Source organism: Tachyglossus aculeatus, chromosome 2 (assembly GCF_015852505.1).
Source record: "Tachyglossus aculeatus isolate mTacAcu1 chromosome 2, mTacAcu1.pri, whole genome shotgun sequence".
In the NCBI taxonomy this organism is placed as follows: domain Eukaryota; kingdom Metazoa; phylum Chordata; class Mammalia; order Monotremata; family Tachyglossidae; genus Tachyglossus; species Tachyglossus aculeatus.
In genome coordinates this window covers 99,082,173-99,103,172 of record NC_052067.1, presented here as the reverse complement: position 1 = coordinate 99,103,172, position 21,000 = coordinate 99,082,173, and the positions used below count along the sequence as shown (strand labels likewise).

The 21,000-nt window shown below is 52.3% G+C and overlaps 1 protein-coding gene across 1 annotated transcript; it reads left to right on the top strand.

Moving 5' to 3' along the window:
• Positions 1 to 1,985: 1,985 nt before the first annotated feature.
• On the top strand, positions 1,986 to 15,977 carry VGLL2 (vestigial like family member 2). Its single transcript, XM_038742317.1, has 4 exons — positions 1,986 to 2,072; positions 5,944 to 6,262; positions 9,827 to 10,336; positions 15,934 to 15,977. The coding sequence occupies exons 1-4, from the start codon at positions 1,992 to 1,994 to the stop codon at positions 15,975 to 15,977; spliced, it is 954 nt and encodes a 317-aa protein (XP_038598245.1). The 5' UTR covers positions 1,986 to 1,991.
• Positions 15,978 to 21,000: the final 5,023 nt, after the last annotated feature.

Here is a 21,000-nt window from a genome sequence, read left to right as displayed (position 1 = left end):
CAGAACACTGAACCAAGCACTTGGAAGGATACAACACAACAGAGTTGGCAGGCATGTTGTCAGACAGACAAGCGCTTAACAAATACCATCATTATTATTAGTAGTAGTTTTGAGGGGGTCGATTACCCCACCCGGGGGCGGGAGGGAGCGAGAGGCGGCTGTGGGACGGGAGAGTGTCCGGGAGGGGAGGGGACTGTCCCTGCCCCTGGCCTGGAATTCCCTCCCTCTGCCCATCCGCCAAGCTAGCTCTCTGCCACCACTAATCTATCTATTACTACTGAGAGCTCACCTCCTCCAGGAGGCCTTCCCACTGAGCCCCTTCCTTCCTCTCCCCCTCGTCTCCCTCTCCATCCCCCATCTTACCTCCTTCCCTTCCCCACAGCGCCTGTATATATGTATATATGTTTGTACATATTTATTACTCTAGTTATTCATTTATTTATCTTACTTATACATATCTATTCTACTTATTTTATTTTGTCAGTATGTTTGGTTTTGTTCTCTGTCTCCCCCTTCTAGACTGTGAGCCCGCTGTTGGGTCGGGACTGTCTCTATGTGTTGCCGACTTGTGCTTCCCAAGCGCTTAGTCTAGTGCTCTGCGCACGCTAAGTGCTCAATAAATACGATTGACTGATTGATTGATTGTCTCTACGTGTTGCCGACTTGTACTTCCCAAGCGCTTAGTCCAGTGCTCTGCACACAGTAAGCGCTCAAAAAATACGATTGATTGATTGATTGTCTCTATGTGTTGCCGACTTGTCCTTCCCAAGCGCTTAGTCCAGTGCTCTGCGCACAGTAAGTGCTCAATAAATACGAGTGATTGATTGATTGATTGATTGTCTCTATGTGTTGCCGACTTGTACTTCCTAAGCGCTTAGTCCAGTGCTCTGCACACAGTAAGCGCTCAAAAAATACGATTGATTGATTGATTGTCTCTATGTGTTGCCGACTTGTCCTTCCCAAGCGCTTAGTCCAGTGCTCTGCGCACAGTAAGCGCTCAATAAATACGATTGATTGATTGATTGATGGTCTCTACGTGTTGCCGACTTGTACTTCCCAAGCGCTTAGTCCAGTGCTCTGCACACAGTAAGCGCTCAATAAATACGATTGATTGATGTATTGATTGTCTCTACGTGTTGCCGACTTGTACTTCCCAAGCGCTTAGTTCAGTGCTCTGCACACAGTAAGCGCTCAATAAATACGATTGACTGATTGATTGATTGTCTCTATGTGTTGCCGACTTGTACTTCCCAAGCGCTTAGTCCAGTGCTCTGCGCACAGTAAGCGCCCAATAAATACGATTGATTGTCTCTATGTGTTGCCGACTTGTACTTCCCAAGCGCTTAGTCCAGTGCTCCGCGCACAGTAAGTGCTCAATAAATACGAGTGATTGTCTCTATGTGTTGCCGACTTGTACTTCCCAAGCGCTTAGTCCAGTGCTCTGCACACAGTAAGCGCTCAATAAATACGACTGATTGATTGATTGATTGTCTCTACGTGTTGCCGACTTGTACTTCCCAAGCGCTTAGTCCAGTGCTCTGCACACAGTAAGCGCTCAATAAATACGACTGATTGATTGATTGATTGTCTCTATGTGCTGCTGACTTGTACTTCCCAAGCGCTTAGTCCAGTGCTCTGCACACAGTAAGCGCTCAATAAATACGGTTGACTGATGATTGATTGATTGCCCCTGGCTTGGGGGAGTAGCCGGAGCTTCTGCGAAGCGTGCGGCCTCTTCGGGCCCCGGGGGACGGACGAGGGGGGCCTGGGGGGGGGAGGCCGGGCCTTCCAAGGGGCGGGGCGAGGGGGCTGGCCTGGAGACCCTCCCCCGGGCTGGCGTCACGGCTCCGCTGGCCGGCCAGCTCAGTGCGGCCGGACAGTTCGGGGGACGGAGGAGAGGGGCCGCTGACCGCCCAGGGCCCGCCCATGAGCCGCGGGGGTCCCGGGCCTGCCCAGGCTGCCCCCCGAGGGGGCGGATACTGCGGGAAGCCATGAGCTGCTTGGAGGTGATGTTCCCCCTGTACGGACCCGCGCAGCCCTACCTTGCAGCGGCCTACAGCCCCTACAGACAGGTATCCCTCGACGGGGGCGGGATACTACTACTACTACTACTACTACTACTACTGACGGGTTTTGTTAAGCGCTTATTCTGTGCCAGGCACTGCTCTAAGCGCTGCGGTAGATACAAGAACCCGGGCTTAGGAGCGCTTACTGTGTACAGAGCACTGGACTAAACGCTTGGGAAGTAATCAGTCGATCAATCAGTCGTATTTATTGAGCGCTTACTGTGTGCAGAGCGCTGGACTAAGCGCTTGGGAAGTACAAGTTGGCAACATATAGAGACAGTCCCTACCCAACAGTGGGCTCACGGTCTAAAAGACTAAAAGTAGTCTACTTTCCCCACTAGAAGTAGTGGGGAAGCAGCGTAGCTCGGTGGAAAGAGCCCGGCCTTGGGAGTCAGAGGTCGTGGGTTCTGAGCCCGGCTCCGCCACTTGTCAGGTGTGTGACTTTGGGCAAGCCATTTCAGTTCTCTGGGCCTCATCTGTAAAATGAGTGTTAAGACTGTGAGCCCCACATGGGACAACCTGAATACCTTGTCCGTCCGTCCCCCCCAGCGTTTAGAACAGTGCTTGGCACATAGTAAGCGCTTAACAAATGCCATTATTATTATTGCCCCACGTGGGGCTCACAGACTTCATCCCCATTTTACAGAGGAGGGAACTGAGAGGCCCAAAGACTTGCCCAAGATCACACAGCTGACATGGGGCAGAAGCGGGATTAGAACCTACGTGCTTTGACTCCCAAGCCTGAGCTCTTTCCACTGAGCCACACTGCGGGATGCGGGGCGACTCCCCTCGCCCCTCCCCACCACTCCGGGGAGAGGGTCCGCGGGAACCCGGCGTGAGCCCTGTGCGGCCCAGGACAGGGCCGGAGGGAAATCATCATCATCATCATCATCACAATGATGGTCAGAATAATAATTATTATGGCATTTGTTAAGCGCTTACTATGTGCCAAGCACTGTTCTAAGCACTAGGGGGGATACAAGGTGATCAGGTTGTCCCACGGGGGGCTCACAGTCTTCATCCCCATTTTACAGATGAGGGAACCGAGGCCCAGAGAAGTGAAGTGACTCGCCCAAAGTTACACAGCTGACGAGTGGAGGAGTCGGGATTAGAAACCATGACCTCTGACTCCCACGCTTGGGCTCTTTCCACTGAGCCACGCTGCTCCTCTAAGCGGTCAGAGTGGACCCCAGAGCCGCTGTGGACGAAGATAGAGGAGGGCATCCGTCTGCGTGTACGCGTGGGGGGCGGGGGGATGCCTTGGGGGTCGTTGTGGGTACGCGCGGAGCGTGTATACGCGCGCACCAACCTCCGAACTCGCCCGCAGCTGGCACGGCCCGCCAAGGCCGTCCGGCACCCCCGTTCTCCTCCCGGCCCACTCGGGACCGTCTCTATATGTTGCCGATTTGTACTTCCCAAGCGCTCAGTACAGTGCTCTGCACACAATAAGCGCTCAATAAATACGACTGAATACGGCTAGTGAGAAGCAGCGTGGCTTGGTGGAAAGAGCCCGCGCTTGGGAGTCAGAGGTCGTGGGTTCAATCCCGGATCCGCCACTTGTCAGCTGTGAGACTTTGGCCAAGTCACTTAACTTCTCTGGGCCTCAGTTCCCTCATCTGGAAAATGGGGATGAAGACTGTGAGCCCCACGTGGGACAATCTACCTCGTATCTCCCCCCAGCGCTTAGAACAGCGCTTGGCAGAGTAAGCGCTTAACAAATAGCATCCGTGTAAGCGCTTAGTACAGTGCTCAGCACACAGTAAGCGCTCAATAAATATGATTGCATGAATGAAGAGGGGAGGGGGCGGCCCTGGAGGGGATTCCCCATCCCCGGGGAGGGGCCCCGGAGCGGGATAGAGATGGTGGAGCCCGGGGCCTCAGGCCTGCCCATCTGATTCCCAGCAGGAAAACTCCCGGGAAACGGTTTTAGATCAATCAATCAATCAATCAATCAATCGTATTTATTGAGCGCTTACTATGTGCAGAGCACTGTACTAAGCGCTTGGGAAGTACAAATTGGCAACACATAGAGACAGTCCCTACCCAACAGTGGGCTCACAGTCTAAAAGATCAATCGGGAAACGCGTTTCGGTCGTCGCTAACGCTCTAGAAGAGCCCGGCCGTTTGGGCCTGTCCCGCCAACCCCGGCCCCGCCATCCGGGCCGCGAGTCATTCATTCAGTCAATCGTATTTATTGAGCGCCTACTGTGGGCAGAGCACTGTACTAAGCGCTTAGAGAGCCAGGGCGGCCATGAGTCCGGCTGTTCTCCTCCAACGCCCCAGGCCGGCCCATCCGACCTGGACGGACCCCTCAGCCCTGCAGCCTCCTGGCTAGCCCCGGGTCTGGGGTCTGAATTCATTCATTCACTCAATCAATCGTATTCATTGAGTCCTTATTGTGTGCACAGCACTGTCCTAAGCGCTTGGAAAGTACAATTGGGCAACAGATAGAGACAGTCCCGGCCCAACAACGGGCTCACAGTCTAGGAGGGGGAGACAGACAACAAAACCAAAGTAGACAGGCATCCAAAGCATCAAACAGCATATGTTGCCGATTTGCACTTCCCAAGCGCTTAGTACAGTGCTCTGCACACAGTAAGCGCTCAATCAATGCGATTAAATGAATGAATCGAAATAAGTAAATAGAATTATAGATCTATCCACATCATTAATCAAATAGAGTAATAAATAGGTTACAAATATACATAAGTGCTGTGGAGCGGAGAAGTGAGCCCGTTGTTGGGTGGGCTGTCTCTGTTGCCGACTTGTACTTCCTAAGCGCTCAGTCCAGTGCTCTGCACACAGTAAGCGCTCAATAAATACGATTGAATGAATGAATGGGTAGAGCAGAGGGAGGGAGTAGGGGCGATGGGGTGAATGCTAGACCGTGAGCCCGTTTCTGAGTAGGGACCTTCTCTATATGTTGCCGACTTGTACTTCCCAAGCGCTTAGGACAGTGCTCTGCACACAGAAAGCGCTCAGTCAATACGATTGAATGAATGAATGAATGGGTAGAGCAGAGGGAGGGAGTAGGGGCGATGGGGTGAAGGCGGGGGCCTGCGGGAGGGAGGGTCGCTCTCCCATCCCCACGAGGACTCTAGAGGCCGCCCAGGCCTCGCTAAGCCCGTACCACCCCGTTTCATTCATTCATTCAATCGAATTTATTGAGCGTTTACTATGTGCAGAGCACTGTACTAAGCGCTTGGGAAGTACAAACCGGCAACGTATAGAGACGGTCCCTACCCAACAACGGGCTCACAGTCTTGAAGGGGGAGACAGACGACAAAACAAAACAAGTAGACAGGTGTCAATACCATCAGAATAAATAGAATTATAGCTGTGTAATAATAATAATGGCATTTGTTAAGCACTTACTACGTGTCAAGCACTGTTCTAACCGCTGGGGTGGATACAAGGTGATCAGGTTGTCCCGCGTGGGGCTCTCGGTCTTAATCCCCATTTTACAGGGGAGGGAACTGAGGCCCAGAGAAGTTAAGTGACTTGCCCAAAGTCACACAGCTGACAAGCGGATCGTTAATAAAATAGAGTAATAAATATGTACAAATAATATAGAGTAATAAATATGTACAAATAAATTAGAGTAATAAATGTGTACAAATATACACAAGTGCTGTGGGGAGGGGAAGGAGGTAGGGCAGAGTGGGAGGATGGGGAGGAGGAGAGGAAAAAGGGGGCTCAGTCTGGGAAGGCCTCCTGGAGGAGGTGAGCTCTCAATAGGGCTTTGAAGGGAGGAAGAGAGCTAGCTTGGAGGCTGGGTGGGAAAACGATGGAACTCTTCACGAATTGGCGGGTCATTCCAGGGTGGTGGGCGCGGTGCCCGCTGACCCTCCCCGCCCCTTGGTGTGCCCCCCGGCAGAAAGTCTTCTACCCGAAGATGCAGAACGCTTCGGACAGCGCCGGAGGCTCCAGCTCGTCTTTCCCGGGGTCCGGGGCGGGCCCGGGCCCGGTCAAGGAGGAGGAGCGCAGCCCGGAGAAGGAGCGGGAGAGGCCACCTCCCGAGCCCCAGTACTTGGGTGCCCGCTGCGTCCTGTTCACCTATGTGCCGGGCGACGTGGGCGCCGTGGTGGACCAGCACTTCAGCCGGGCCCTCAGCCAGCCCAGTGCCACCGCCGCCCCCTCTCCGGCCCCCTCCCCGCACCCGGCCAGGACCCCCCGGGCCGCCGGGCCTTGGAGAGGTCAGTGGGGAGCAGGAGGGCCTCGACGGGGGGAGCTGGGGATGGGTGGAAGGGGAGGGGAGCCGGGTGGGGGCAACAAATTCCATCATTAATCATTGGGATAAGAGATATGTTGCCAACTTGTACTTCCCAAGCGCTTAGTACAGTGCTCTGCACACAGTAAGCGCTCAGTAAATACGATTGAATGATTAACCAATAAATCTGGCGACAAATAATAACGATGGTATTTGCTCATCGCTTACTATGTGCCCAGAACTGTTCTAAACCCTGATAACAAATACCATAATAATAATAATAACAGTGCCAAATGCCATAATAATAACAATAATAATCCCCAACGGAGCGGCCAGGAGACGAGGAGAGGGAGAAACTGAAGGGGAGGGGGCTCCCTGTGCTCTCCTCCCTGACCGCAGCAGCGAAGAAGTTGTCCCAAGGGCTCCCTGTAGCGAGGAAGGCGTCCCAAGGGTCTCCGGGTCCCAAACCGCGAGTTTCATTCATTACTACTGCTAATAATAGTGATTGCGGAATTGGTTAAGCGTTTACTATGTGCCAACCTCTGTTCTAAGCGCTGGAGTAGATACAAGGTAATCAGGATGTCCCATGTGGGGCTCACAGTCTTCGTTCCCATTTTACAGATGAGGGAACTGAGGCCCAGAGAAGTGAAGCGGCTTGCCCAAGGTCACACAGCAGACAAGTGGTGGAGATGGGATAATTAATAATAATAATAATAATAATAATAATGATAATAATAATAATAATGGCATTTATTAGGCACTTACTATGTGCAAAGCACTGTTTTAAGCGCTGGGGAGGTTAGAAGGTGCTAAGGTTGTCCCACGGGGGGCTTACAGTCTTAATCCCCATCTCACAGTCGTAATCCCCATTTTACAGATGAGGTAATTGAGGCCCAGAGAAGTTAAGTGACTTGCCCAAAGTCACAGAGCTGACAATTGCCAGAGGAGGGATTAGAACCCACGTCCTCTCACTCATTCATATTATATATATATATGTTCATATTAGTCATTCATTCAGTCGTATTTATTGAGCGCTTACTGTGTGCAGAGCACTGTACTGAGCGCTTGGGAAAGTACACTTCAGCAAGAAAGAGAGACAATCCCTGCCCACAAGGAGCTCACAGTCTAGAGGCGGGGGAGACGGACATCAATATAAGCAGGCGTCAAGTCATCAATACAAGCAAGCAGGCATCGATATAAATAAATACAATTACAGACATACACATTCATTCATTCAATCGTATTTATTAAGCACTTACTACGTGCAGAGCACTGTATTAAGCGCTAAGTGCCGTGGGGCGGGGAGAGGGGGGAAGAGCCAAGGGAGCGAGTCAGGGTGACGCGGAAGGGAGGGGGAGATGAGGAAAAGTGGGGCTTAGTCTGGGAAGGCCTCTTGGAGGAGATTCATTCATTCAGTCGTGTTTACTGAGCACTTACTGTGTGCAGAGCACTGTACTAAGCGCTTGGAGAGTCCAATTGGGCAACAGAGAGAGACAATCCCTAGCCAACAACGGGCTCACAGTCTAGAAGATGTACCTTCAGCAGGGCTTTGAAGGAGTGGGGAGAGAAGGCCGCCCCCCGGGAACAGCTGACCGGGTCACTGGCGAGGGAATCAAGGGGTGGGAGCAAGTCCAGGCTTCTCCATTCATTCATTCATTCATTCATTCATTCAATCGGATTTATTGAGCGCTTACTGTGTGCAGAGCGCTTGGAAAGTACAATCGGGCAACAGATATCGACGATCCCTACCCAACAACGGGCTCACAGTCTAGAAGGGGGAGACAGACAACAAAACGAGAACAAAACAGACAACACAGCAATTGAGACAGACAGCAAAACAATAAGAAGCAGCGTGGCTCGGTGGCAAGAGCCCGGGCGTGAGAGTCAGAGGTCGTGGGTTCTAATCCCGCCTCCGGCACTTGTCAGCTGAGTGACTTTGGGCAACTTCTCTGTGCCTCAGTTACCTCATCTGTAGTGAAATGGGGTTTAAGACTGTGAGCCCCACGTGGGACAATCTGATGACCTTGTGTCTACCCCCAGTGCTTAGAACGGCACTTGGCACCTAGTAAGCGCTTAACAAATACCATTATTATTATTATTATTATTATTATTATTATTATTACCCCAGTGCTTAGAACAGCGCTTGGCACCTAGTAAGTGCTTAACAAATATCATCATTATTAAATTAGTATTATTACCCCAGCGGTCAGAACAGCGCTTGGCACCTAGTAAGTGCTTAACAAATATCATCATTATTATATTAGTATTATTACCCCAGCGCTTGGCACCTAGTAAGCGCTTAACAAATATCATCATTATTATATTAGTATTATTACCCCAGCGCTTAGAACAGCTCTTGTCACCTAGTAAGCGCTTAACAAATATCATCATTATTATATTAGTATTATTACCCAGGGCTTAGAACAGCGCTCGGCACCCAGTAAGCGCTTAATACCATCATTATTATATTATTATTATTCATTCATTCAATCGTATTTATCGAGCGCTTACTGTGTGCAGAGCACTGTACTAGGCGGTTGGGAAGTACAAGTCGGCAGTCTATAGAGACGGTCCCTACCCAACAACGGGCTCACAGTCTAGAAACACCCCCAAGGACATTCACAGGGGAGAGGCAACTGCGAAAGAAGAAACAACACAAAGACAGACAGAATTCTATGGAACAAGCACTAAAGGGTCATCATAGGGTGGGATGTGAAAGGTGGGAAAGGACAGTGATTTGGCCAGGACTGAAAATTTTCCAACCGTGTGGAAGGATTAGGAGTTCACTAACGTCCAAAAGGCTTTCCCCGAATAACCCCCCTTTTCATCTTCTCCCACTCCTTTCTGCATATCACCCTCATACATGGATTTGCACCCTTCTTTTAGACTGTGAGCCCACTGTTGGGAAGGGACCGTCTCTATATGTTGCCAGCTTGTACTTCCCAAGGGCTTAGTACAGTGCTCTGCACACAGTAAGCGCTCAATAAATGCGATTGACTGATTAACCCATCCCTCAGCTCCAAGGCTCTTACATTATAATAATAATAATGGCATTTATTAAGCGCTTACTATGTGCAAAGGACGGTTCTAAGCGCTGGGGAGGTTACAAGGTAATCAGGTTGTCCCACGTGGGGCTCACAGACTTCATCCCCATTTTACAGATGAGGTGACCGAGGCCCAGACAACTGAAGTGACTTGCCCAAAGTCCCACAGCCGACAATTGGCAGAGCCGGGATTTGAACCCATGACCTCTGACTCCAAAGCCCGCGCTCTTTTCCATTGAGCCACGCCGCTTCTCTAACTTACATTATTAGTATTATTATGACCCCAGCGCTCAGAGCAGCGCTCGGCACCTAGTAAGCGCTTACCAGATACCATCGTCGGTATTACTGCGACGAGACAACCCCGTCCCCTGGAGAGGCCGGGCCCTGCGGATTTGGGGTTGGGGTCTTGGGGGTGCCGGCAGCTCTCCGAGAGGGGGGACAGTCCGGGGGCTTGGGGGGGGGTGGCGTCCGTCTTCTGACGGCCGGCCCCCTGCCCGCCCCCGCAGACGGCTCTTTCCCCATGAACCAGCGAAGCTTTCCGGCCTCCTTCTGGAACAGCGCCTACCAGCCGGCCGTGCCCACCGCGCTGACGGTGGGCGCCCACCCCGAGCTGCCCTTCGCCGCCGACCCCTACGGCCCCGGGCCCCTGCACGGCCACCTGCACCAGGCCGCGCCCGAAGCCTGGGCCCACGCCTCCCACCCTGCGCACCACGCTGCGCCCCACGCGCACCCCCCGTTCGCCCTGGGCGCGCAGGGCCCCGCGGCCTACCCGTCGGGCCGGCCCGCCACCGTGCACGAAGTCTACGGCCCGCACTTCGACCCGCGCTACAGCCCCCTGCTGCTCCCCGGACGGCCGCACCGCCTCCCGCCCGCGGCCGGCCCCGCGGCCCGCAGCCCCCCCTGCGAGCTAGCCAAGGGCGAGCCCCCCTCCGGGGCCTGGGCCGCCCCCGGGGCCGCCCCCTTCCCCGGGCCCGCGGGGGACATGGGGCCCAGCCTCGGCCTAGGCCTCGACGCAGGTGAGGACCCGGGGCACCGGGGAGGGGCGCGGGGAAGACCCTTGTCCACCCGTTTGAACAACAGCAACAATAACGATGATATCAGCTGAGCGCCTACTACGTGCCGAGCACTGCTCTGAGCGCTGAGGTCATGGGCTTGTCCCCCGTGGGGCTCACAGTCTTCACCCCCGTTTGACAGATGAGGTCACAGAGGCACAGATAATAATAGTAGTAAATAACGGTATCTGTTAAGTGCTTACTTTGTGCCGAGCACTGTTCTGAGCGCTGAGGTGTATCTGTTAAGCGCTTACTTTGTGCCGAGCACTGTTCTGAGCGCTGAGGTAGTTACAAGGTCATGGGGTTGTCCCCCGTGGGGCTCGCAGCCTTCACCCCCGTTTGACAGGTGAGGTCTCGGAGGCACAGAGAATAATAATAAAAATGGTATCTGTTAAGCGCTTACTTTGTGCCGAGCACTGTTCTGAGCGCTGAGGTAGTTACAAGGTCATGGGCTTGTCCCCCGTGGGGCTCACAGTCTTCACCCCCGTTTGACAGATGAGGTCACAGAGGCACAGATAATAATAATAGTAAATACTGGTATCTGTTAAGCGCTTACTTTGTGCCGAGCACTGTTCTGAGTGCTGAGGTAGTTACAAGGTCATGGGGTTGTCCCCCGTGGAGCTCGCAGTCTTCGTCCCCCTTTGACAGATGAGGTCACAGAGGCACAGATAATAATAATAGTAAATAATGGTATCTGTTAAGTGCTTACTTTGTGCCGAGCACTGTTCTGAGCGCTGAGGTAGTTACAAGGTCATGGGGTTGTCCCCCGTAGGGTTCGAAGTCTTCACCCCCGTTTGGCAGATGAGGTCACAGAGACACAGAGAATAATAATAATAATAATGGTGTCTGTTAAGCGCTTACTTTGTGCCGAGCACTGTTCTGAGCGCTGAGGTAGTTACAAGGTCATGGGGTTGTCCCCCGTAGGGTTCGAAGTCTTCACCCCCGTTTGACAGATGAGGTCACGGAGACACAGAGAATAATAATAATAATGGTATCTGTTAAGCGCTTACTTTGTGCCGAGCACTGTTCTGAGCGCTGAGGTAGTTACAAGGTCATGGGGCTGTCCCCCGTAGGGCTCGAAGTCTTCACCCCCATTTGACAGATGAAGTCACGGAGGTACAGATAATAATAATAATAATAATGATAATAATGATGGTATTTATTAAACACTTACTATGTGCCAAGCACTGTTCTAAGCTCTGGAGGAGATCATGTTGTCCCACGTGGGGCTCACAGTCATCATCCCCATTTTACAGGTGAGGGAACTGAGGCACAGAGAAGTGACTTGCCCAAAATCACGTAGCTGGCAAGTGGCAGAGCCGGGATTAGAACCCTCTGACTCCCAAGCCCAGGCTCTTGCCACTGAGCCACACTGCTTCTTATTGTTTTGTTGTCTGTCTCAATTATTTTGTTGTCTTTTTTATTCATGTTTTGTTGTCTGTTTCCCCCTTCTAGGCTGTGAGCCCGTTGTTGGGTAGGGACCGTCTCTATATGTTGCTGACGTGTGCTTTCCAATCGCTTAGTGCTTTGCACACAGTAAGCACTCAATAAATGCGATTGAATGAATCAGTGAATGAAGACACTCGGCACCCCGACCCGGTGGGCTGAGCTCCCGGGGAATCGGCTCCAGGAAGAATGATTCTAATCATCCTAATAATAATTACGGTAGTTGTTCATCCATTCATTCATTCAATTGAGAAGCAGCATGGTTTAGTGGAAAGAGCCCGGGCTCGGGAGTCAGAGGTCATGGGTTCTAATCCCGCTACTTGTCAGCTGTTTGACTTTGGGTGAATCACTTAATTTCTGTGGGCCTCAGTTACCTCAACTGTAAAATGGGGATTAAGGCTGTGAGCTCCATGTGAGACAACCTGATAACTTTGTAACTACCCCAGTGCTTAGAACAGTGCTTGGCACATAGTAAGTGCTAAACAAATGCCATAATTATTATTATTGAGCGCTTACTGTGTGCAGAGCACTGTATAATTGGAAAGTACAATTCGGCAACAGAGAGAGACAATCCCCACCCAACAATGGGCTCATAGTCTAGAAGGGAGGAGACAGACAACAAAACGAAGCAAGTAGATAGGCATCAACAGCATCAAAATAAATAAATAGAATTATAGGCGTTTACTATGTGCCAAGCACTGTTCTTAAGCGCTGGGATAAATACAAGTTAATCAGGTTGTCCCAACTGGAACTCACAGTCTTATTGCCCATTTTACGGATGAGGTAACTGAGGCACAGAGAAGTTCAGCGGCTCACCCAAGGTCACACATCAGACAAGTGGCAGAGCCGGAATTAGAACCCACATCCTCTGACTCCCAAAGCCGGTGCTCTTGCCACTAAGGCACGTAGGCCTCCGGTGTAAACGTTGCCCGTCTCCGGGATCAATTTCCTAATGCAAATTCATTCATTCATTCATTCAGTCGTATTTATTGAGCGCTTACTGTGTGCAGAGCACTGTAGTAAGCGCTTGGGAAGTACAAGTCGTCAACATATAGAGACGGTCCCTACCCAATAACGGGCTCACAGTCTAGAAGGGGGAGACAGACAACAAAACAAAGCATGTAGACAGGTGTCAAAATCGTCAGAATAAATAGAAAATTCTGGAGTGTCAACCTCTAATGACAGCTTCTAGTGGAAATATGCAAGCGTTGAGTTTCCCCCAGGGCAAATCATGATTGTGGTATTTGTTAAGCTCTTACTTTGTGCCAAGCACTGTTCTAAGCACCGGAGTAGCTATGAGTGAAATCATTCATTCAATCGTTCTTTCATTCAATCGTATTTATGGAGCACATACTGTGTGCAGAGCACTGTACTAAGAGCTTGGAAAGTGCAATACAACAACAGAGACAATCCCTGTCCACACCGGGCTCACAGTCAAGAGGGACTGGACTAAATCAGTCTGGACACAGTCCCTGTCCCATATGGGGCTCACAGTTTTAATCTTTAATTTTACAGATGAGGTAACTGAGGCCCAGAGAAGTGAAGTGACTTGCCCAAGATCATCCAGCAGGCATGTGGCTGAGACAGGATTAGAACCCACATCCTCTGAGTCCCCAGCCCGTGCTCTTTCCGCTAGCCCATGCTGCTTCTCTGGCCCTGGATGGCTATCCCCTATGTAAACGTCCTAGTGCAGAGTCTCGATCAATCAACTAACCATTCAATCAGTGGTATTTATTGAGCATTTACTATGTGCAGAACACTGTACTTAAGCTCTTGGGATATTACAACAGAACTAGCAGACACGTTCCCTGACCATATTGATCTTACAGTCTAGAGGGGGAGATAGTAATATAAATAAATAAATAGTGTGTAATACATAATTTAAAGATATGTGCATAAATGCTCTGGAGGTGGGGTGAATATCAAATACCCAATAGTAATAACTATGTGCCATGCGCTATACTAAGCGCTGGGGTGGCTACAAGTAAATAGGGTTGGACACAGTCCCTGTCCCATGTGGGGCTCACAGTCTCAGTCCCCCTTTTACCGATGAGGTAACTGAGGGACAGAGAAGTTAAGTGACTTGTCCAGGGTCACATAGCAGACGAGTGGGAGGATGAAAACCCACGACCTTCTGGGTTTTCAGAGGCCTGTGTTTTATCCCCTCCACCACGCTACTTTTCAAAGCCCACACATCCAAGGGCACAGAATGATGATGATGATGATGATGATGATGGCAGTTGTTAAGCGCTTACTATGTGTGAAGCACTGTTCTAAGCCCTGGGGGAGATACAAGGTGATCAGGTTGCCCCACGTGGGGCTCACAGTCTTCATCCCCATTTTACAGATGAGGTAATTGAAGCCCAGAGAAGTGAAGTGGTTTGCCCAAAGTCACACAGCCGACAAGTAGCGGAGTCGGGATTAGAACCCATGACCTCTGGCTCCCAAGCCCGGACTGTTTCCATTGAGCCACACTGCTTACGCAGAAGGGAGAGCGAGCCGGGGAAAAGAGGGCTTAATCGGGGAAGGCTTCTTGGAGGAGATGTGACTTTAATCAGTTGTATTGATTGAGCGCTTACTGTATGCGAACACTGTACTAGGCGCTTGGGAGAGTACAATATAACAGAGTTGGTAGGCACGATCTCACCGCAGAATCTCCCCGTATAAATATCCCGGTGTGTAGGTTACAACTGACGTGACTTTTTGCAGAACTGTCGAGTGTGAACTCGCATTGTCAGAGCCGGGAAAACCACCCATTATCAACGCCTCGGTGTACACTCTCCGGGGTCAGATCTGCAGGCTGAACTGCCGTGGTTCACTTTCTCGAGGGTAAACTCTCCCGCAAAAAGTTTGCCAAGTAGTCTCCGTGGGGTAAACTCTCAAAGCCGCCTCGCCCTTCCCCGCCTCGCTAAGCAGCGTGGCTTAGTGGAAAGAGCACGGGCTTGGGAGTCAGAAGAGGTGGGATTAATAATAAAAATTTTAGTATTTGTTAGGCGCTTCCTATGTACCGAGCACTGTTCTAAGCGCTGGGGTAGATACAAGGTAATCAGGTTGTCCCATGTGGGGCTCACAGGCTTCATCCCCATTTTACAGATGAGGTCACTGAGGCACAAAGAAGTGAAGTGACTTGCCCAAAGTCACACAGCTGACAGTTGGCGGAGCCGGGATTTGAACCCATGACCTCTGACTCCAAAGCCCGGGCTCTTGCCCCACGTGGGACAACCTGATGACCTTCTATCTATCCCAGCGCCTAGAACAGTGCATGGCACAGAGTAGGAGTTTAGCAGAAACCATTATTATTATCATCATCATCATCATCATTATTATTATTATCTGGTGAGAAATAGTGCCCCTGGAGTCCGCTAAGGTCCCGGTGACTAAATTTGCCGAAGCAGCGTGGCTTAGTGGAAAGCGCACGGGTTTGGGAGTCAGAGGACAAGGGTTTTAATCCCGGCTCCGCCACTCCTCTGCTGTGTGACCTTGGGCAAGCCACTTAACTTCTCTGTGCCTCAGTTACCTCATCTGTAAAACGGGGATTAAGACTGGGTGAGCCCCGCGTGGGACAACCTGATTACCTTGCATCTACCCCATCGCTTAGGAGAGTGCTTGGCCCACAGTAAGCGCTTAACAAATGCTAGACTTACTATTGTTGTTATTATTGCCTCTTCCAAGAAAACCCCTCGAGGGCAGATGCTGTGAGGCCCGGGGGAAGTACAGACGAGGTTTGGGGGGTCTCCGAGGGACTGTGTGCGCCGCCCCATCCCCGTCGAGGCCTATCCCCTGTCCCGTCCCTGTCCCTTCAGTCGCCAGAGCAGCAGCGCCGAGGAGCCGGACGCCAGTTGTTCCTGCGGCTGTTATTTGGGCAGAGAAAGAAGCCCAACAGCCCCCAGCCCCGGTCCAAACCGGCTATCCCTCTTCGTTCTGCCTCTTCCCTTTTATTCAACCCTCCATCTGCGGCCTCGGGTTCTCTCCCTAACACAGAGCCTTCCCCCTTCTCTCTCCTGCGCCTCTGCGCCCTCCTCCCCATCCCCTCTCTCCCCTTTCCACCCTCCTCTCTCCCTCTCTCCCTCTCTCTCTCTCTTTTCCCCCCTGTTTTGTTTTCTCCCCGTCCTCAGGTGTGCAGCCCCAGGACAAAAGCAAGGACCTGTACTGGTTTTAGAGCCGCGGCACCTCTCCTCCCCCCGCGCAGGGGGTATCCCGCGGGTGGGTAACGGCTTCTGATCTTGGTTTGCAGCTCGACGCCACCCCTTCTGCGGCCGAAGCTGACCCGCCACCTCGGAGACCCCCCCATCCTCCCCCAACCCTCTCCCCATCCACCCCCCAAAACAGGCCCACGCCCACCGTGGGACCCGGGCAAAGACCGTGGGAAGGCCTGGAGGGCGGGGGAGAGACAGGAGAGGACCCCCTTGCTCCCCACCTTGCGCGGGGGCATTGGGCAGATTCGCCCCTGTCTGCGGCCCCCGCCTGGACCCCCTGGGGGTCCGCCTGGGGGGGCGGGAGGGGGCCGGACTCTGATGGTGGAGGTTGGCTCCTGGGGACGTGGGCTGGGCCGCCCCACCCGGAGGGCGAAGAAATGCAAGGCCACGCAATGCCTCCATCTCCCCCCCAACCCTCTCCGCCTCGGCCTTCCTCCTCCGGACCGTGCCGCCCAGCCCGGACGTGAGTGGCAAGCGGCTAACAGGAGCAGGTGGCCCCCGGGCCTGGTCGAGATGCAGCTGTTGCGAGAACAACTGTTCAAACTCCAGAAATATGACCAGCGGCGCGGCGCTTCCAGCGGCGGAGATATATCACGGGGGCGGGCAGGGGGTGAAGGCCGGGTGGAGTTTACAAGGGACTCACGGGACGCCCCCTCCCACGTCCCCTCCCCCTCCCCTTACTGTCCCCTCCAGCGCCCCTCCGACCTCGGGGACGGGGGTCTCCCAGGAGACCGAGTGGATGAGGAATCTCAGCTGCTCCTCAGAAGCTCTGGACCCTGGGGGGGCGCGGGTGGAGGTGGGAGCCCCTCCCCTCATCCCCTTAGAGACGCTTCTCTCCGTGCCATATCGGGAAAGACGGAAGTTTCTTCTTTTATTTTCTCCAGTGGAATAATTAATAGTAATAATAAACCCAGCCCGCTTTGGTAAACGGCTCGGCCCGTCCTGAGTAACACCGCGGCCGGGCGGATAGGCGCCAAATCCGCGTCCGATTTGTCTCCGGGACTGAGTGGTTAGGAGATTTTTTATCCCCTTCCGTCCCTCGGACCCCGTGGCAGTTTTCCCCCTCGCCCATTCCCGGGAAATGGTCCTGGGAGACCGGGATCACTCGCCTCCACTCAGAGGGACCTGGTTCCGAGCAGCCCAGTGATCCCGGCCGGAGCTGGGCGTCCACTCTGCCTATGTCACTTTCCCCCGTGGAGGCAGGGGAATGAGCAGGTGGGAAGAATAATCATAATTGCGGTATTTGAATAATAATGTTGGTATTTGTTAAACGCTTACTGTGTCCCAAGCACTGTTCTAAGCGCTGGGGTAGATACAAGATAATCAGATGGTCCCACGTCGGGCTCACAGTCTTCATCCCCATTTTACAGATGGGGTAACTGAGGCACAGAGAAGTTAAGCGGCTTGCCCTAGGTCACACAGCTGACAAGTGGCAAAAAGCGCTTACTGGGTGCCAGGCACTGTACTAAGCGCTGGATACAAGCACAATACTGTACTAAGCTCTTGGGTTAGTACAACAGAACTAGCAGACACGTTTCCTGACCATATTGATCTTACGGTCTAGAAGGGGAGATCGACATTAATATAAATAAATTAGGTGTGATATATAATTTAAATATATGTACATGTGTTGTGGGGGTGGGGCCAATATCAGATGCCCAATAATAATAATAATTGTGGTGTCTGTTAAGCGCTTACTACATGCCCGGCACTGTACTAAGCGCTGGAGTGGCTTCAAGTAAAGCGGGTTGAACGTAGTCCCTGTCCTACCTGAGGCTCACAGTCTTAATCACAGTCAGAGAAGCAACGTGGCTTAGTGGAAAGAGCTCGGGATTGGGAGCCAGAGGACGTGGGTTCTAATTCCGGCTCCACACTTCTCGGTTGTGTGACCTTGGGCAAGCCACTTAACTTCTCCGTGCCTCAGTTACCTCATTCGTAAAACGGGGATTAAGCCTGGTGAGTCCCACGTGGGACAACCTGATTAGCTTGTATCTACCCCGGCATTTAGAACAGTGCTTGGCACATATTAAGCGCTTACTGTGTGCCAGGCACTGTACTAAACGCTGGATACAAGCACAATGCTGTACTAAACGCTTGGGTTAGTACAACAGAACTAGCAGACACGTTTCCTGACCATATTGATCTTACGGTCTAGATGGGGAGATCGACATTAATATAAATAAATAAGGTGTAATATATAATTTAAAGATATATACATGTGTTGTGGGGGTGGGGCCAATATCAGATGCCCAATAATAATAATAACTGTGGTATCTGTTAAGCGCTTACTACATGCCAGGCACTGTACTAAGCGCTGGAGTGGCTACAAGTAAAGCGGGTTGAACATAGTCCCTGTCCTACCTGAGGCTCACAGTCTTAATCACAGTCAGAGAAGCAACGTGGCTTAGTGGAAAGAGCTCGGGATTGGGAGTCAGAGGACGTGGGTTCTAATTCCGGCTCCACACTTCTCGGTTGTGTGACCTTGGGCAAACCACTTAACTTCTCCGTGTCTCAGCTACCTCATTCGTAAAATGGGGATTAAGCCTGGTGAGCCCCACATGGGGCAACCTGATTAGCTTGTATCTACCCCGGCGTTTAGAACAGTGCTTGGCACATATTAAGCGCTTGACAAATACCATGATTATTAATCCCCATTTTACAGATGAGGTAACTGAGGCCCAGAGAAGTGAAGTGACTTGCCCAAGGCCACACAGCAGACAAGTGGCGGAGTCAGGATTAGAACCCCCGACCTTCTGACTGGATGAGGAATCCAGGGCTCTACCTATAATGCCATGCTGCTTCTCCCCAGCGGCCGAGTCTCTCTTACGAGGTTCTGTGTTCAGACGGGGCCTGACGCCTCCTGCTGAGATGAGCGGGCGGGCGGGTGGGGTGAAGGGGAAAGTTGGGCTCAGGGTTTAGGGTTGGGGGAGGGAAGGCGAGGAGAGATGGGGTGGTGTCACTGGCCGCTCACTGCAGCGCGCTTGGGGTCCGGTCACCGTTTCCACTCGCGAGGAAAAGCTTGCAAGTACACAGTATGCCCTGTCCACCCGGGCCGGGGCACGCGGGCGTGTGTGTGTGTGTGTGTGTGTGTGAGAGAGAGAGAGAGAGAGAGAGAGAGAGAGAGAGAGAGAGAGAAGGAGGGAGGGAGAGAGAGAGAAGTGGAGAGAGAAGGAGGGAGGGAGGAAGGTAGAAAGAGGAGAGAGGGAGGGAGGGAGGGAGAGAGATAAGGAGGGAAAGAGGGAGGAAGACAGAGAAAGAGAGAAGGAGGGAGGGAGAGAGAAGGAGGGAGGGACAGAGAAGAAGGGAGGGAGAGAGGGATGGAGAGAAAAAGGGAAGGAGGAAGGTAGAAAGAGAGGAGGGAGGGAGATAAAGAGGGAGGAAGGTAAGATAAAGAAGGATGGAGGGAGAGAGGGAGGAAGATAGAGAGAGGGAGAAGAAGGGAGGGTGGAAAAGAGGAGGGAGAGAGAAGGAGGGAGAGAGAGAGAAGGAGGGAGGAAGAGAGAAGGAGGGAGGGAAAGAGAAGGAGGGAGGGAGAGAGAAGGAGGGAGGGAGGGAGAAGGAGGGAGGGAGAGAGAAGGAGGGAGGGAGGGAGAAGGAGGGAGGGAGAGAGAAGGAGGGAGGGAGAGAGAAGGAGGGAGAGAGGGAGAGAGAGAAGGAGGGAGGAAGGTAGAAAGAGAGGAGGGAGATAAGAAAGAGAATGCGGGAGGTAGAGAGGAAGATAGAAGAAGGAAGGGAGGAAGAGAGGAGGGAGAGGGAAAGAGGGAGAGGGAAAGAGGGAGAGGGAGGAAGGCAGAGAGAAAGAGAGAAGGGAAGGAAGAAGAGAGGAGGGATAGAAAGAAGGAAGGAGGGAGGAAGATAGGGAGAAAGAGAGAGAGGGAGGGAGGGAGAGAGGGGGAGAGAGAAAGAGCATTGCGTTTCCAGGACTTGTGTGAATATGCATATGAATGCATTTAGTTCGTGATGGGAGTACGGGAATGCGACCTGAGGGAGTGGCGTCTAAAGTTCCATCCCCACGCAACCCCAACTCAAGGGCCCAAATCCTAATGCAAGGAGCGCACGTAGACATACCAACCCCGCACACACCCCCTCCCCCTCCACAGAAGCATAATAATAATTGTGGTATTTGCTAAGCACTTATTATGTGCCAGGCACTGTTCTAATTCCTGGGGTCAGTACAGAATAATTAGGTTGGATACAGTCTCTGTCTCACATGGGGCTCACACTCTTAATCCCCATTTTACAAATGAGGTGACGGAGGTCCAGAGAAGTTAAGTGATTTACCCAAGGTCACACAGCAGACGAGTGGCAGAGCCTGGTCAAGAATCCGAATCCTTTTGATTCCCAAATCTACACACCTGTACCCCCACCTACTCATACCCGCATATATATCCACGCACACACTCTCATGGGTGTGTTTGTCACGGGGCATCATCCCACAATGAGGTCTCGGCCCTGAAAGCCCCCAGCAGGCACAGACGTGGACAACGACTTGACACAGAACCAGATTATCATTCTCCCGCTTGGCCTTGGAGCTGCCCCACCCTTGCCCACCCATGGACCACCTACTTGCCAGACACAGAGTGGACCCTAATCCATCTGTTTTCTGTTTTCAATACTGTCACCAAAACCAGGGTGGGTGGGGCCAAGGAGAATGCAAGCCGCCAGCTCCCCACTTCCCAAACAGCTCTATGTCTGAGCCGGGGTTCACCTGCCAGGCAGTCTGGATCCCGGGAAGTTGGAGGGTCTTCTTCTCATCTCCCTTCTCCATTCAACGAGCCCACCTCCAGGCCATCCCAGTACAACCGTGAAGCCCATTTATGGCAGGTAGGCTCCGATCGGGACATTTCTCAGCCTCCTCCACCCCCTTGACACCACTATCAAACTTCCTCAAGGATCACTAAACCAGATCTCCCCTGTCTCATCTTTCCTGCTAAACCCACTCCCTGACCTGACTTTTCCATCTAAGCCGACCTCACCACCATCCTC

Bases quoted from the DNA above. Each gene is read 5' to 3' on its own strand.
- VGLL2 (XM_038742317.1), top strand. From the start codon at position 1,992: ATGAGCTGCTTGGAGGTGATGTTCCCCCTGTACGGACCCGCGCAGCCC. The intron at 6,263-9,826 runs GTCAGTGGGGAG...CCGCCCCCGCAG, and splicing joins GGCCGCCGGGCCTTGGAGAG to ACGGCTCTTTCCCCATGAAC. The intron at 10,337-15,933 runs GTGAGGACCCGG...CCCCGTCCTCAG, and splicing joins CGGCCTAGGCCTCGACGCAG to GTGTGCAGCCCCAGGACAAA.